We start from the raw sequence: 16,398 nt of genomic DNA, 5'->3' as shown, positions 1-16,398 counted from the left end.
ATTTGGCTGTTTGGAATGTAGCAGACTTGCGCTCTGAACATGTTCTTGGAATTTTATTGTGTGCAGTTTGCTTTGAGAAGTTTTTGTTTTACTTAAAAAACAGCTTACAAAGACATCATGGACCAGGAGTTATCCCTGCATGTTTAACAGAACGTCGGGGCCGAGGTCCACTCATCTGTAACTGTGTGGTGCTGCGCGACTAGTGAGGAAGGAGTTAATCTGGTGAAGTCGCGTTGGGCTTCCATTATTTACGCAGCTATTTGATGGATCTGTTTGTCTCTCTGGGTCATTTTACGTAAGCAGGAAAAATATATTTCCTGTTGCTTGGCTACAGCAAAAATGACTACTTATACTAAAGTGGTGACAGTTGTATTGTGTTCTCTCAGGCACTGATTTATGTAAACCACACAGTAAAGCCCTGGCAGAGTTCGATTTTTTTTCTTTTTGGGAAAAGCACAAGCATCTCACAAAAGCTAATACGAATGTACAAGTTATATGGTTTTGGGAATACAAAACTGTTTTTTTATTTGCATTAAAATAAAAGTAACGTTTTTTCAAAAAAAACAAAAAAACATTGCTGTTCATTTCATCTCCTTCTCAATAAATGAAAAAGCCTATTAAAGTAATCAAACAATTATAGATACTTCTAAATAGGTATATCAATTCTAAATAGGTATATCTATTTAAACAGATCAATGCTGTTTAAATAGCATTGATCTATTTAAACAAGTTTTTAGATTGATTTGAGAGCAGACAGAGTAGCTTGATTTTTTTCACAGATTGTATTTACATAAATACTTTAGTATTTGTGTTACATAAATTAAAGTTTTGCATGTTCACATGTTAACTTTTACCATTTTTTAAATAAAATATTCTCTAGTTCTCTGAGAGCATTTCAAAGTTATAGCCTAGCTCACTTCACAGATTTTTCTATTACATTAAAGTTGGCTGGACTGTTAGAAAGTATTTATGTTTTTCAATGACCAAAATGTTCTACTCTTTAGGATTGTTATATTGAATTTTCCAACATGGCCAAATACTTTGTTTCTCTGCAGACTGCCTAACATTGCTGTAGAGTATCTTGACATACTAAGTTATTTTTTATGATGCCATTTACTATGATTAAGGTGTCTGTTCCATTGGCAGTAAACCAACCTTAAAGCATTAGGTTCCCAAATCCATAATTGACTGTTAGGCTGTTTTCTTGGGGTTGATTGATTGTTTTGTTATGGTGGGTGAAGGCTGCATCGTTTTGGACGATGTTAGTCCAAAACGACTAACATCGTTTTGGACTAACATTTTGTTTCATCTGACATCAAAAGAAAGAACCAGAAATGATTTAATTTCTCCAGATGAGATTTTATAAAGATAGAGCAGGCATCATTCTGCCTATACACTTACATACTCCAGCTACACATACTCTGTAGGAAAAAGGAAATTTGTTCTCGTTTATAAAATGACACAATTCTGGTCTCTTTGCCTTGCTCTCCTGATAGTTATGGAAGCTTGTTATCGGCACATGAACAAGGAAGAAGTTTAGATTTTTTTTTTATGTGTCCAGTGTTGATTGGTCCGATGCTTCTAAGCGGAGAAATTTACTACACTGACAAATGATGCAGTTGAGGACTTTCCAGGAGTTCCCAACACATGAGTTCTTGTGAAATATGAAAATGTATTGTCCACTGCAAAAAAGGTTTTTGTTCTTGCTGTTGCCACTGTAAGTGAAAAACATTTTTTTTTTGGTTCTTGCAGACTATATATATGCTTTCATTGAGATAAGTGACTCTATTCATGTCTTGCTTCTAAAGAATAGACTTAGGAAAAATAATCCTCACTTTAGTAAATATTCTATTTTAAAGGCCTGTAAACTGTGTTTTTTCTTGAAGAGCAGAAAAAAGAAACAATCAACTGATGAGTTTATTTAATAAGTCACTAAAATATGTACTATATCTCTTGTATTGTAGTGTGCTAATGCTGACACCACTAAGATTATTTCAGAAGTTGTTTTGACGTGCTTGTTTTCGCTAAACTGGCAGCTGTAAATTGGATTTATTGAGTCATTCAGACAGCTTTTGTTTCTCCTGGTGGAACGACACCAGTCTGAAAAATCTGCCTCATTTGACTGAAAGCGATAGATGTTTGCACAATTGATCTTCATTTATTCAGATTCCCTTATTCTGTTTCTTTGAATACATCAATTTATATCCTTCTTAAATTGGATTTTATATTTTTTTCATCTTGCCAAACAAAACCATTTATCATTTCAATTTACTGAATTTGAACACATTTATGACACCTGTGAACCCTAATCTTTTGTCAAAACTGAAGCACTCAGAAATGAACAAGAAACTATGTGCCAAAAATTGCTCATCTGTAAAATCACCTTGTGGCTTAACACTTGTAAAGGATTCATGCTGCACATTTTGCTGATGCAGCAAGTTAAAATCTCTATCACAATGTTTAGAACCCCTTTTTCATTGTATTTACTTTATTTGATCCTCATTGCCATACATGTTATTTTCCCTATGTTTTATGAATCTCTATCTGCAAGTATCAACAAAAAAATAATGGTCTTTACTGATACCAATCTTCTTCACAGGCTCATCTGCCAAGAAGCTGATTGACTCCTTTCTGATGAATATGGCTCTCCGTGTCTCATGGCACTCTCTTTCTTCCAGTCAGAGTTTAATTTCTTCTCCAAGGCTTTCATAATAATTACAGTATACCTCTGACTTTCAATCAATACTCCAGACCTTCTGCTTTTTCGTCTTTAACTTCCAAATTGCTGAATGCACACTCAAGGGCACATTGAGCTATGTATTTAGTTTCACAACTTCACACAAAAACACACACTGTCTCTGTTGTCAGAGTGGAATCAGCAGATTACAGCCAGATGAAGAATCAGCGTTTTACTGTATACGATGATGCCCTCCTATTAAGATGTTTTGCTTGGCAAAGGATGGCCTCTCGGTGCTAGGCCAATAAAATCACATTGAAGTTGAATGCACTTATCAGATACAATGAATGGAAGAAAACAAAAAACAACAGGAGGGGAAGGCAGCGAGAAACTAATGGAGATAAGTATACACAATAAAAAAGTCTTATGCAGGGTCTGTCTTGTCTGGCATATGACCCAGCAAGAAGATGCTGCTACGCTATTTCAACAAGAGCATAATTATTGTATTCTATGCTTAAAGGGAGGGAGTGTTGATGATTTGAAATTGAGTTCTGTTGGTGGTTTATGGCCCCTCAATATTGGTCCTACAGCAGATAACTCTTGCAGCAATTTCCCTTCTATTAAGACATATTTTCTCGACCAGAAATATGGTCATGGTATAAAGCAACGATCTTCCAACATGAAAAATATACTTCAAATGGAAATGGGCTAAATGTGTTCTCTCCTTATTGTATATTGCAGAATACATTGGATATTATTGTAAATGACTCAAGTCCTCTATAATGAATCCTTTGGATGATATCTTTAGATTCTGAGAGATGAAACGGCTCTGGATTGGAGCTGCAATGGAATCTCTTGATACCTCAGGAATAGGGGAACATGGATAACTCCACCACAATGCAAACACCCAAAGTCTTCATGGCAACCACCTGGTCATGAACTTGAGCCTACCCCAAACACCATTTCTTTATGCACTTTGAGTCAAGTTATTTTTGGCTGACCTCTTTTCAAAGGCCTCTTTTCTAAATTCAAATCTTTTATGTTTTCGGGTAAATAAAAATCAAGTTCTTCAATTACCATCTCTACCATTTTTGCCTTTTTGTTTGGAACTGGACTGCTCATTCCATGCTGTTAAGTCCTTTGCTGGTAAAGTATGCTTTACCAGTATAAACTGAAGACATTCTTCATGAGAGATAAAATATTAAGAGGTAAAAACCTTTCAACAGAATCCTATGTCAAAAAATTCTGAACGACTTTCATTAGACTCCACAAAATAAATCCTCTGGGATGACCCTCAAATTATTTCACATTTGATTTGAGACATACCCCAATTATTTTGGTCTAACAGATGATAGCAAAAACTTATCAATTCCTTAAACCAGATAAATTTTACAGTGTATTTAAATAACTTTGTCCAATCTCATGTTTTAGGTCTGTACAAAAAAATTCTAACATTTTAGACCTGGCCCTGGTTTACTTATGTGAAATCTGGGTCATATCTTTACCCATCCTTCAAAAGCTGGACCCAAACTTAAAATGTTTTTACAGAGTATGTTTTAGCATAAAGGTTTGTTTTTGACTGTCACAAAGGGAATGTTTTTGCTGTTGAATTCATAAGCAAGTGATAAACAGGCTAAAATATATTAATGTCAACTTATTTGCTAAGACGGGCACACAAAGCAGAGGAGGGGAATGTTTTCTGGATTATGCTTCATAAAAACAAAGGCACAAAGCAGAGTTAATGCAGCATTTTTCTTTTTGTCATTCTTGTTCTTCTCTCACTCCTCCCTTTATGTTAAATGTATTGCTTGTGTTCTGTGCAACCTCCTCCTTCGCAACACTTGAATCCTAATGATTTTTTTTCCACACTGTGCTTTTCTGCAACTCTTTCTTTAATGGTTTGTAAAATGATTATCCTCTTTGTCTACCCACCTTCTTTTTTTGCCATTGCTCTGCAATTTTGCCCAACTCCCTCCTAATTTTACTTCCAGTTCCAATATTCTTTCGGATAAAACTGCCTTTTCAACACTGCAAGTTTTCTCTCCCTACTTCCCCTGATGCAAGTATTTGTCCTGTGTACAATAACACACACACATTGAGCCTGTGTCTTACCGTGAATGTATAGGAGTCTTGTGTTTCTCTGTCTACAGGCTGCAACAGTGTGAGATATCTTCTTATTCCAGTAGCTGATATAGAAAAAACATGAGAATAACTGTCCAGAGAAAACTGCAGCTGTGGATCCCGGGCCTGTAAAAGATACAAAGAGATATTTCACACAATGAAGGTATATCACACAACAAGGAACTCATAGAGACTTATTTAAACTTGATAGATCCTTGACAGAAGTTTAAGAAAACATGCAAAATGTTGAAGCATGAGATTTTGCCACAAGATCTTGTTGAAGAGAAGTCTGTTGATATCAAGTGGCTGGGAGTTGTTCACTCCCATGTAAAGCAAATTCAAACTAACAATGTGTCCTTGAGAAGAGGGTGAGTGTTTAAGGCTAAACACTTTGATGTATCTATGTCTACAACTAATTTTGAAGTAAGAAGTAGTTCTTGAGTTATGTTAGGTTGGTATAATTAGGTAATAAAAACTGCTTAACAGGTTGGCACTGAGGAACCCCTTTTAAATCCTTTATCTGGCAGAATCTTTGCTGCTCTGTAGGAAAAAAAACAAGCCTGATAAAGTTTGAATGATTTTGCTGGTTTACCATTGCTAAAGTCATCTGCTTCAAATCTTTAGAATAGCCCTAAACTAAACGGTTATTTTATGTTGTTTAGATTCTGAGATGTAACTGATCACCTCTGGTTAGAAATCAGAAAAACTAGGACTGGTTAAATCTAATCTGGTCACTCTAGACATGAAATCCTGTAATAAGTACCGCCTTAATTTAAGGTTACTGCCTAATTTTCTAGAAGAACACCCACAATATTTGTGTAGATCGTGTCCTGCTGTGTGAAATTGACAACCTGATAATAACTGAGACTTTTCTAAAACTTTTACAGTATGTGCTTTGATGCACACCGTGGCTTCTTCTAAATTTAATTATGAAATGCAACATGACAGCACACTTGCGGAGGGAGCAGAGGCAAGTTTGTTGGAAGTCAAGCTTTAAATAACTTAAGAAATCCGCAGGTGTTCTATATTGTGCGAATGAAAGTCTTTCGGAACAAAGGTCAATGCCCTACCTAAGAACAAGAACATCTGCAGGAAAAATGACTAAGATTAACCAAAGCAAAAAAAAAAAAAAAAAAAAAGAGCATTTGGCTTTGACAGAAAATGCTGAATTTCCAGACATTAAAACTTTCCTAACAGCAAATTGTAAATGTCTGCAAATGCACGGTAGACTCAGTGATGAAGAGGTAATTCTCATCTATGGCCTGCTCTGGCATTTCCAAACAACCATCTCTTGTTTGTGTGCTTATATATGAGTGTATGTGTTTCTGTGTTAGAAAGAGAGAGAGGGTGAAAGCGAGCAAGAGAGAGAGCTCTTCTCATTCCAGATAAGGCTGGCTCAGCAGGGTAGGGGGCTTGATAATCTAGTCGATGTTGCTGTTTTAGATATTGAGCCATAAATAAGCATGAACACACACATCCATACACACATTTAAACAGTAACACACAGGAACGCACATTAGCATGCAAGAACATAAACAAAAATGATAGACAGAGCATAAAAGCTATTGGGACGAATCATCATTGTTGGTGCTCATTTAGGAATTCTAAAAATAACCACTCATTTAGCAATTGCCTTAAACTAAAAATCACACCCCGACACATTATCCTCCCTAAACACCAATCCCTGCTGGGGGGAGACCTTTAGATAGCAAAGAACCAAAGCTTGTTTTTGTCAAAATGTCTTCACTACATCTTAAACAAACTCAGCTGTCGGGGATGCGTCGGCGATAACAATATTGCGGCACTGTAAAATCTCAATTATTACTGGGAGGTAATTTAAAGAGCCAAACGGTTTTACTGTCAGATTCACTGGCACTTTAGATAGGGCACTTCAAACACTGCAAGCAAAGCACAAAGCTGAGATTCAGTGGGGAGAAAAGCAGGAAAGAGGTGGGCACTTAATATATGTTAGAGTCATTCTCATGCCTGCATGAAAATGCTTTCAACATGTTATTATATATGCTTATGTTATTATATACCATTGCCCAAGGGAGTAATTTAGCTTTGAGCCATAAGGGAAGCAAAGAGCCAAAGGGCCTTTTAAAACAAGAACAGCAAAATTGTAATTTTGACTGTAGATTCTGGCTTAGACTCTGTTGAACTAACATAAACAAGTTTTATTATCTTACTTACATTTTTCTCACTATTTCAAATTAGTATTCTTTTTAGCTTGCATAGAAGTTACAAAGGATCTGCTAGATCTCACTGCACAGGTTTCAGTCAGGTGATCAATATGATATCTAGAAGCACACCATATGTACAGTAAAACACCATGGACATTGTTTAATGAATATTAAAATTTTAAGTAAATGTTAGGTGTCCTTGTCCACATTGCTAGTTGAAAATTAAGAGAAAGGAAATAAAGTTAACACACAACTCAAATGATACCTACAGGCATCTGATTGGGTTTCAGCTACAACAAAAGCATGAAAAACAAACTGTACAATTAACTCTTCAGAAAATATATATAGTGCAATGTATTATGAACAGCAGATTTTTAACATATGATCATATTAAAAGCAGAATCTTGAGTGTAGCATCCATTGATCCTTCTTTACCAACTCCCCTAAATAAAATGCAATACAAGCAATTTAGTAAAGCAATCTGTTTGAAGTCACTTATCAACAGAGAGAGATGCCCTGTGCACACTTTAATCTCAATATAAAAACAGCTGTACATTGAAGGCCATGATCATGAACTTCAAAATGATAAATGTTTGTTGTACCAAAATGTAAGAAAATTCAAGAGCTTAGAAGACTGTGCCATAATCATAAATAATGTATTGTTAGAGGTTTGCAGATCTAAAGAATATGCTTACCTCCTCCACGTCATTATCCAAAGCTATTATAGTGAGGGGAGTCGATAGAGTGACGTTGATGGCGACAGTGGTGCCGACTGGTGAAGCTTCACTGATGTATCCGTGGTAGCCAGACTCCAAGAAGTACGGTGCTTGGTTGTTCTCATCCAGAACTTCGATTTGAAGGTTGGCGAACGCTGGCAGGGGGTGACCATTATCCTGCTCCGCCTAGAGACAGGGCAGAATGTAACAGTTTTGTCTTGTTGCAGACTTCCTGCACAGACCAATTAGGAAACCCAAATGCAGTGCAATCCATCACGCCTGCACATTTTTAAGGAGCAAGAATACATTAACCTGAGATGTACTTTAATAAGGAATTAATGAGTAAGCCGTATAAAATCACAACTTTTTTTAAGTAGAGTAAATACTTGTGTCATTGTCATTTTATAAACAAAGTATGCAAATTAATGGCTTTGGATTTTTTCTTATAAAGCCAGTACAAAGAGAGAAGTTTGAACAAAATGTATAAAAGGTAAAACTTTTTTACTTTGGAGCTGTTAGTCTCATTAAAACTTAACGTTTTCCTCGGTCCGCCCATGATCATAATATTCAACCCATTTACCGCAAAAAACAAATCTGAAAATGCTGTCTTTTTTGAGTTCTTTGGTCTCCTGACGCAATTTGCATCCCTTAGATACTTTAAAACCAATCTAAAAAGGCTAACATCAACACAGCAGGAAAACAGGAGATCATCAAACCTTCTGTCTGAATTGGTATCTGTTTTAATCCTTTCAGTCAAAGCTGAAATATTTATAAGATGAGTACTCTGGGTACTCTCTGTGATATTAGAAAGCATTTCAAACTTGAAATGTTTTCTTTTATGCTCAGATGGAAATTATATTTTCAGGGCCAATGTTTTTTTTTTTTTTTTCCTATCAATCTGATGTGTTGATGAAGGAAGTTGTAGTGCTTTCAATATGGTACAGCATTTATGACTGAAGCAAAAATGTAAAGTAGGGTAATGTTAAGGAGTCATAAATTTGTGTGACATAGTGGATAGAAATATTGTCCACACACTGGTTCAGATTAATGGCCTTGTGATGTAACCAGTTCATTATTTCAGAACTTGTTGCTGCTTTAAGTAGCATATTACCTGTGCGACACAAATGAAAAACAAACAAAAACGATAATGTAACAGTAAGACTTTGTAAAGTAAGAAAAGAACAAATGTGCAGGAACTGGTCAAGGAGATTTCCAAAAGTTTACCTCCATTTGGTATCTCTTCAAAGTACAAAACACACATGCATGAAATGAGGTTGGTGGGAAACTGGGATTTCAGTCAAAGTTGAGGAAATTATGAAATATCCCAATCACCAGCAAACGCTGGCAGAAAACTATGAGACTTTTGGTAGCAAGCTGAAGGTTCTTATTCATCAAACTTGACATTGCACAACTTATTTATCTTTATCTCTTCTTTACGTCACAAAAATTTGCATTTTAGCAGAGATGTGAAAACAACATAAATTACTCCCATCTCACCCCTAAGCAGAAAACTGCTTTTATGTTTTCTGTTTACAGTTATTTAGTAAGATTTTTAATCCTCCGAATACCACAAATTACTCATAGTTACAATATAACACAATATTACATCCTTTGTAATGACAACAACAGTTTCAATCAATCATAATTACTTTGTTGATTTTTAATGTAAAATAGAATATATACATAGTTCCATGACTAAATAAAACTGAAAAGCCAGGTTTTATGTCATACTGTCATGCTTTGCTTCTTTCAAGAATTAATTTTTATTATTCAACTAGTTTAAACTAGTTTAGCCCATTTTATTTGTAACTACGGATAGATGGAGTGATTTACAACAAATTGGTAGGAATCCTTCGCTGTTCAGCCTACACAAAATCCCCATCCTGACTTTATTCAACAGGGGCACTTTCACTCTATTCTGGGCTCAATGCCCACCAGATAACTGTTATTTGTTTAAAGACATTTAAACAAGCCTGGCTGATTTTTGATCTATAGCTGAAATAATTGGCACAGCTAGACTACTTTCCAGTGCTTGAACTTCTGCACAGTCTGGTGGCTTTGCAAAGCTCCTCTAGAACCTCAGGAAGACATAACAAATACATATTTTTACAAATATTATATATTGTGTTTGGATTAAAGACACCATTAAGTTGCCTCTAGCAGATATAGTATTTATAGACCATGTTTTGTTTGTATTCTGCAATTTAGTAAATGGGATACATTTATGAACTAAGCTGTTAATCCTTTCCAAGTGTGTCCCTTGTCCTCTGTTTTTTGGGAGACATATTTATAGAGTGATATATGTGAAATCTAGGAGGCAAAAAGAAACATTTTTCATGTGAAATTGGAATCCTAATGCAAATCCCAGCAGGGCTTTCAATTCTCTTTTTATGTTAAGGCTGCCATTAAACAAGACAACTTTTGCTAAAGGGACGTTATTGTATATTTTCCAAGCACATGGTGCTATTTCATAACATAATACGGTAATTTTGTTACCTTTAGTTGTTATAAAAAATTACTGTATATAATTACTGTGATGGATTGGTGAACTGTCACCTAGTTGTGAAAATATACACTCCTTAATCAACTACTTACACGACCACGAACAACACTCTTTAGAATGGAAGTCGTGAATGAAGGAACATCATTTTTAAAATCAGTGACACGGTAATGTTAAAAGCTGTTTTAAAAACACAACAGATTCAGACGTGTTTGGAAAATATTAAGACTGCAATTATGTTTGAGCTCTAACATGCTGGAAAACTCCTGGAAATTTTAAAGTTAAGGATAAATATTCTTTCAGCAATATATTTGGAGAGTGCAGCTCATGTTCATTTTCAGAAAAAACAGACTCAGTTCTCATTTCCTTTTGTTTGACTGGAAAAAAACCCTTTTTTTACTGATGAACACTCTTAATTAGACAAGTTAACATTGTGTCTGATCCGAATATTACAAAATTTTAATTAACTACTGAAGGGTTACTGTCAGGTCAAGGCAGAGCAAAATTTGGAGCATCTCAGTAATAGAAAAACGAGATATAGACGGTTTCATATCAAATTATTAGCATCCCAGCTTACGTTGATTTATTGAATGAATTCTAAGATTTATAAGCATATCTCTGAGCATTACAAAACAATCTGTAATTTAATTTAAGAACACTGAAAAACAATTCAGTCATCCAGAAAGTGAACAGGATGCATTTGACCAACTTGTTGAGTTTGAAAGTCAAACTCTTCATTTGTCTCACTTGGAAGAAATCTGCCTTGTACAGAGATACTACACTGCAAAGACACTTTGTACTCTTTCATAACACCACAAAGAGAAGAAATATATTAATTAAGATAAAGAAACAAACTTTAAAGAAGTAGTAGTAAACAAGAAATACATTAGAACCCGTGTAACACAGGGTCTTCCAGCCTGTAAAGAACTAAACTGATTAATGAGGAATTAGTTATGAGGATGTTTTGTATTCTTTGTCACATCTTGTGCTCTGTGTTCTCTGATAATTTTAACCAGCAAAGGAAGTGATTTATTATAGTACAATTAATGCTTACAGGGAAAAATTCTGTATCTTCATCCTGAGACACACTGAGACTGCAGAAGTCAATTAAGAAATACAAAATGCAATACAATGAAAATCAGGAAATTTTAAAAGCCCTCTGCTAAGCGCATATTTAATTTTTTTTTTTTTTTGATTCCTCAGCTTGAAATTATTTAGCAAGACTATGAAGAGGGTAAAAAGCAGGGCTGTTTGAATTCCTTCTGGAATCCCTCTTTTTTTGTTCCCTTCAGATATTAGTTAGGGTGTTATCCCAACAGACTTGGTCTAAAATCTTGACTTTGATTCTAGCAGAAGAATATTACTGAATACAAACTTCATTTGAAGCTTTAACAGATAAGAAGTCCATCAATATTTTGTGGTTTATTTCCATCACAGGCTCAACAAACAAACAAAAAAGACAAACTTATCAAATCAGAATAAATTTGATGATGCAAATTAAGATGTTCATGTCTATCTACTTTTTGTCAGACAAATAATCTAATGAGAAAATTATAGTATGAAAATAAGCTGAGTAAGAGTTGTTTATTAAAAAGTTGAGCATATTTTGGGACTGAAAGGTATTAGAATATGAATGTTAAGCCCAAGGATGTTTGGTGCTTTTGGAAGGAAAAGGAAAACTTTAGAAAGGCAATCTGTGGCAAGGGTGATGTTCTTACCTTGATAACCAGATCAAATCTGCGGTGGAGTTCCCTGTCAATGGGTTTAAGCAGCATGAGTTCTGCTGTGGTTCTGTTTAAGCTGAAATATTCTGTATAGGATGCTGGTTTGCCTGGGGAAATAAAAGAGCAAACAAAAATTAGAACATCAGTGAGTGAGAAAGGAGAGGTGGAGAAAATATATGTATGTTTGGAGTGTCATGGGGGAAAGTGAAGGAAGGAGTGAGTGAGTGAGGGAGGGAGGGTGGCATGACTAATCCTCCCCGTTCTCTCATCTCGGCCTTCGATGGGAGGGGATGAGCCCGCACAGCTCACATTCATATATGACGCTTTGAATGCGGCATTGTTCTGTGGGGAAATCAAGTTCTCATAAGAAGAGAACCAACACAGCCACATGTGCACAATTATATCCCTCCTGTGTATCTCTATGAATGTGTGTTACTTCTTTTTTTTAGCACACATTGATTTGGGCGGACTGGGTTCTCAGATGCATGCTGTTTTCCTTGCCTTTGTTACAGTTTTCGTAAAAGAAATGTAGAACAAAAATCTTATCCTGACCATTTCAAAAGTAATGTATTGGAGTATTTAAAAATATTTAAATTATGTTGGTGTGGAGCGTTTGTACTTTAGCCTGAGCAAGTACATTCTCTACAGTAAGTGTTTTACTTCTTGTATTTTTTTGTCTTAAATCACTTAATTACATATTTACAATAAACATCTTGAGAAGATTAGATTGCAAGGTCTTTCTGTTCAGATAAGGCGGATTATCTAACAAAACCTATCAGCCTCCAAGTGTTTGTTTGCAAACTAAGCAGCAGATAAATTGTAATAAAGCTGATCTCAAAAGTGTAAACAGCCTGTTAAATAATCCAGCCTTATGTGATCTAACAAAGTAGTCCATGAGAAATAGTTGCAAAACCTTTTCCACTTTAAAAGGGACATTTTGAACATACAGCAAAACAAACAAAACAAAACAAAACAAAAAAAAACTGAACTAATTTCTTAGGACATAAATGTAGCACATTAAGAGTTGCAAAAATATGTACATTGTTTAACAATACTCTGTTAAAACCCCCCAGGATTTAACTGGAAACCCAGTTTCTTAATGTAAAAGGTCAACAGTGAGACACGTTTTAACTTAGCAGTATGTCCCCTCTATGCTGTATCACATTTCTCCAAATCTGCCAGAGTTTAGATCACGTCAATATCTCTTCAAGTGACCCCTACAGACTATTTGTTGTATTAATTTTGAATGTTGCAGATCTGGGCTGATAGCTGTCTGGGCAATATCAGCCCAGACAGATATATTGATGCCTGGACTGTTACCTTCTTATGTGGGATCAGGATTAAGCTGAAAAATAAAACTTCTGGAGATGATTGTGTGAAAAAGGATTTTTCAGAAAATAAAGGACATTATGGACAATCCTCTTCAAGTAACTGTACAAAAACAGAGTGCTGTCAGACCTGCAGTAACACTGACTGCTACAGAAGGTGAAATTTGGATGACAGGATAACATATTTAATTTCCCTTTAGGATTAACAAAATATTTTTTATTGAACTGAATTGAACCGCTTCTTTAGAAAGTGATTTTGTTGTTGTTTATACATTCATAGATTAGTAAATTTATGAGAATACCTTTAAACTTTCCATTTGTAATGCAGACCTCACTGTTTTCCCTTTAGATTTAAGTATGACCTGGCACAGAGGCCCATCTAACCCATCCCGTTTTCAAAATGGAGGTGGAGGATGTGTGGGCGGGTGTAATGCAAAATCATTTTATTACAATTAAGTCTACAATAATAACAGTAACAGTGATATTGACAGTATTTAGAAATTATGTAAGGTTATCAAACTTACATAATTTCACAATGACTGACTACTTGTTTTCAGAATCAAAAAGAAAAACATACTTTAACTTTTCTCTTATGTTCAGCGAAGGAAGAAGTGAGAAATGCAGCAAAAATCAATATGTACAGTCAACACACAAAATGGGTTTAATGGGATGTAAGTGTTATGTAATGTTACCATCAGGCTTATACAGAATTCCGAGTGTTAGTTTTTCAGTCCAAAGAGCATTTTATTCTCACGCTTCAGTGTGTTGTGATGGAACTAAAGCAACATTTAATTTAAATATTAGTTTTTGTAATTGACCAGAAAAATAAATGATCTTTTGAATTATAAATTGTAGGCACTACAAAGTAGAAGCTGATTTATTTTGTCCTTTCTCAAAGTCTGTTAGAAAGTCTGAGATTTCTCATATTGCAGTTACATTTATTTCTAATTCCAACATGTTAACCAAAACATTCTCTCTCTAGTCTTAATGTGAACTGCTGTTTATCATCTCAAGAGCCTTGTAATTTATTTCCATTATAGATATGTATTGACTGTAACATTTCAATGACTGCGCCAACAATGTTATTTAAATTATTTAAAAATATATCATATCAATTCAGGAGGAATATTAAATGTTATTGTTACTCATATCATTCAAGTATCTGCAAAGAGTTGTGGATCCAGGAAGGATCTCTGGTGGCCAGTTTGTAAGCACTGCTAATCCACCTCCTTTGCTTTTGTCACCTCTTTAAATCAAGAAACCCAGGAAGAGAGACAATGCAATCAGAGATCTGATCATTCCCTGTTATTCTCCAGGCAATTTGGACAAAACACAAAGATAAAATTAAAAAGAATTGATTTCTTGTGCAAATGTTCTTGTGCAACATTTGTTTTATATAAAATAAATTTATATTCTACGATTTAGAATGTGTGTTCCAATGAAGCTAACACTGCATTTTGGAAATAACTGGAAAGCAGGTATCAAACCTACTTTTCATAAAGCCAACAGCTCTATTGTGCCATTAGTTTTGCCTGTTAAAAGTACTGTAAACAAAAAAGTGAAACTTTGTTGTAGTCCCCTCATGGAACAAATCTGAGCTCACACAAGTTCAACCTACCAATAAGGATGGAGTACAGGATCCCAGGTCTGTCCGATGGAGGTTGAATGTTTCTGTCCTGGTCCACGGCCTGGATAGGCGGGGTCACATTGAGGGGATTTGTCTTATTCTGGTAATGAAACAAAGCAGAACATTAAAATTTACAGATCTAATGTTTACTACATCAATACATCTGTTAGTACAGATAAGGTAACTTGAAATTTAGAAAAAATGTGTCTGCGTATTTACATAGCGCATAACTTAATTAGTTGATACAGGTGCAGGTTCAGATTCATATTCAGATTTATGTATTTGTATCCCAAATGGGCAATTGATTAAAAAATGTCAAAGATTAAAAAAAAAAAAAAAAAACGCGTCATGGAAAAAGCACAGCAGTGTATTTCATCACTGACTGACAGTTGCCACAAACATCAAATCTGGTGCAAGTCCCTCTACCTTGTCCTGCATTAAAAATAGATGTTGCTGTAGGAACAAAAGAGTGATTGTACCTGTTGCTTTTTATACTTGAAAGTCTGAGCCTGATGCCAGTTGGCAGAAACTGGAACTCAGCATGTAAAGGATGAGAAGTTTCAGCCATGATGGCTTTCGTTTTCCAAATAATTTGTTTATTGGTTCAAGTAATGTAATGCAACATTGAAAATGTAATTAATAAGGGAAGGAGATCAACCTTTGCTGCTCCTCCAGAGTAAGTTGATTGGCATGCATGCCCACAATATGGGTTGAAGTAGTGAGCGCCAAAAAAAAAAAAACACTGTTTGCACACAATTCTTCTAAAAACATTGTGAATGCTCATGCACATATTCTCCTGTTTTTGTTCCATTTCATCATAGCTAGAAAAATGTATTTAATTTTGTCATTTTGCTTCGTCAGTGAGCTCTTAGTGCAGGACACATGCTGCTTTCATAACTAATCTTGTCACAACGGTCTCATCAAATTACTACAATTTCCACAAACTCTCCACAAATGTTTCCCTATACAAATATCCTGTATATATAAGGGAAGTTTCTACAGCTCTGCCGTCACTCAAAGTCTTACTTTCAGTAATTTATTCAGCTTTGGAGCAGTAGCAAGGGAAAAGGTTTTCACTGTCGAGCTTTGTGCAATGACAATTGAACTATTTTACACAATGATTTTATCCATCCACTCTGTGCAGGTTACAATTATACACGTGAAAATAATCAAATTCTTTTTTTACTGATTACTGCAAACTGATTGTAAAATATGTTTTTATAAGATTTGCTGAAAGCTTTGAAAAATAATGACATTTCCTTTCACCTCACATTACATGCGTTCATTTATCACATATAATACCAATAAAGTACATGCAAGAGAAAAAAAAATAATGAAGGACGTGTAATATTTCTGGAGCTATGTCCATCTAATTTGTTCAAAAGTACCTGGGAAATGTCTGCCCTGCAGCGACATACAGCGTAATAGCGCTTCATTTCTCAGATAAAAAGGAATTATGACACTTTGTCCTTATGTTTTCTTTATCTGCACACATGCTCCATCTGTGTCTGTTTGTGGTCAG

At 35.1% G+C, this 16,398-nt stretch overlaps 1 protein-coding gene across 1 annotated transcript in view; it reads right to left on the bottom strand.

The window, feature by feature from the left end:
• The window catches only part of LOC129353343 (protocadherin-15-like), a 204,991-nt gene that overhangs the window by 101,116 nt on the left and 87,477 nt on the right, over positions 1 to 16,398 (bottom strand). The window contains exons 10-13 of the mRNA XM_055022626.1: positions 14,868 to 14,976; positions 11,916 to 12,028; positions 7,677 to 7,883; positions 4,790 to 4,924 (exon numbers count right to left, since the gene is read on the bottom strand). Coding sequence (XP_054878601.1) covers positions 4,790 to 4,924; positions 7,677 to 7,883; positions 11,916 to 12,028; positions 14,868 to 14,976 — 564 coding nt within the window. The remainder of the gene's footprint in view (positions 1 to 4,789; positions 4,925 to 7,676; positions 7,884 to 11,915; positions 12,029 to 14,867; positions 14,977 to 16,398) is intronic.

This window comes from Poeciliopsis prolifica, unplaced genomic scaffold (genome assembly GCF_027474105.1).
Source record: "Poeciliopsis prolifica strain line A6 unplaced genomic scaffold, Auburn_PproV2 SCAFFOLD088, whole genome shotgun sequence".
Classification (NCBI taxonomy): domain Eukaryota; kingdom Metazoa; phylum Chordata; class Actinopteri; order Cyprinodontiformes; family Poeciliidae; genus Poeciliopsis; species Poeciliopsis prolifica.
This window is presented reverse-complemented; position numbering and strand designations above follow the sequence as displayed.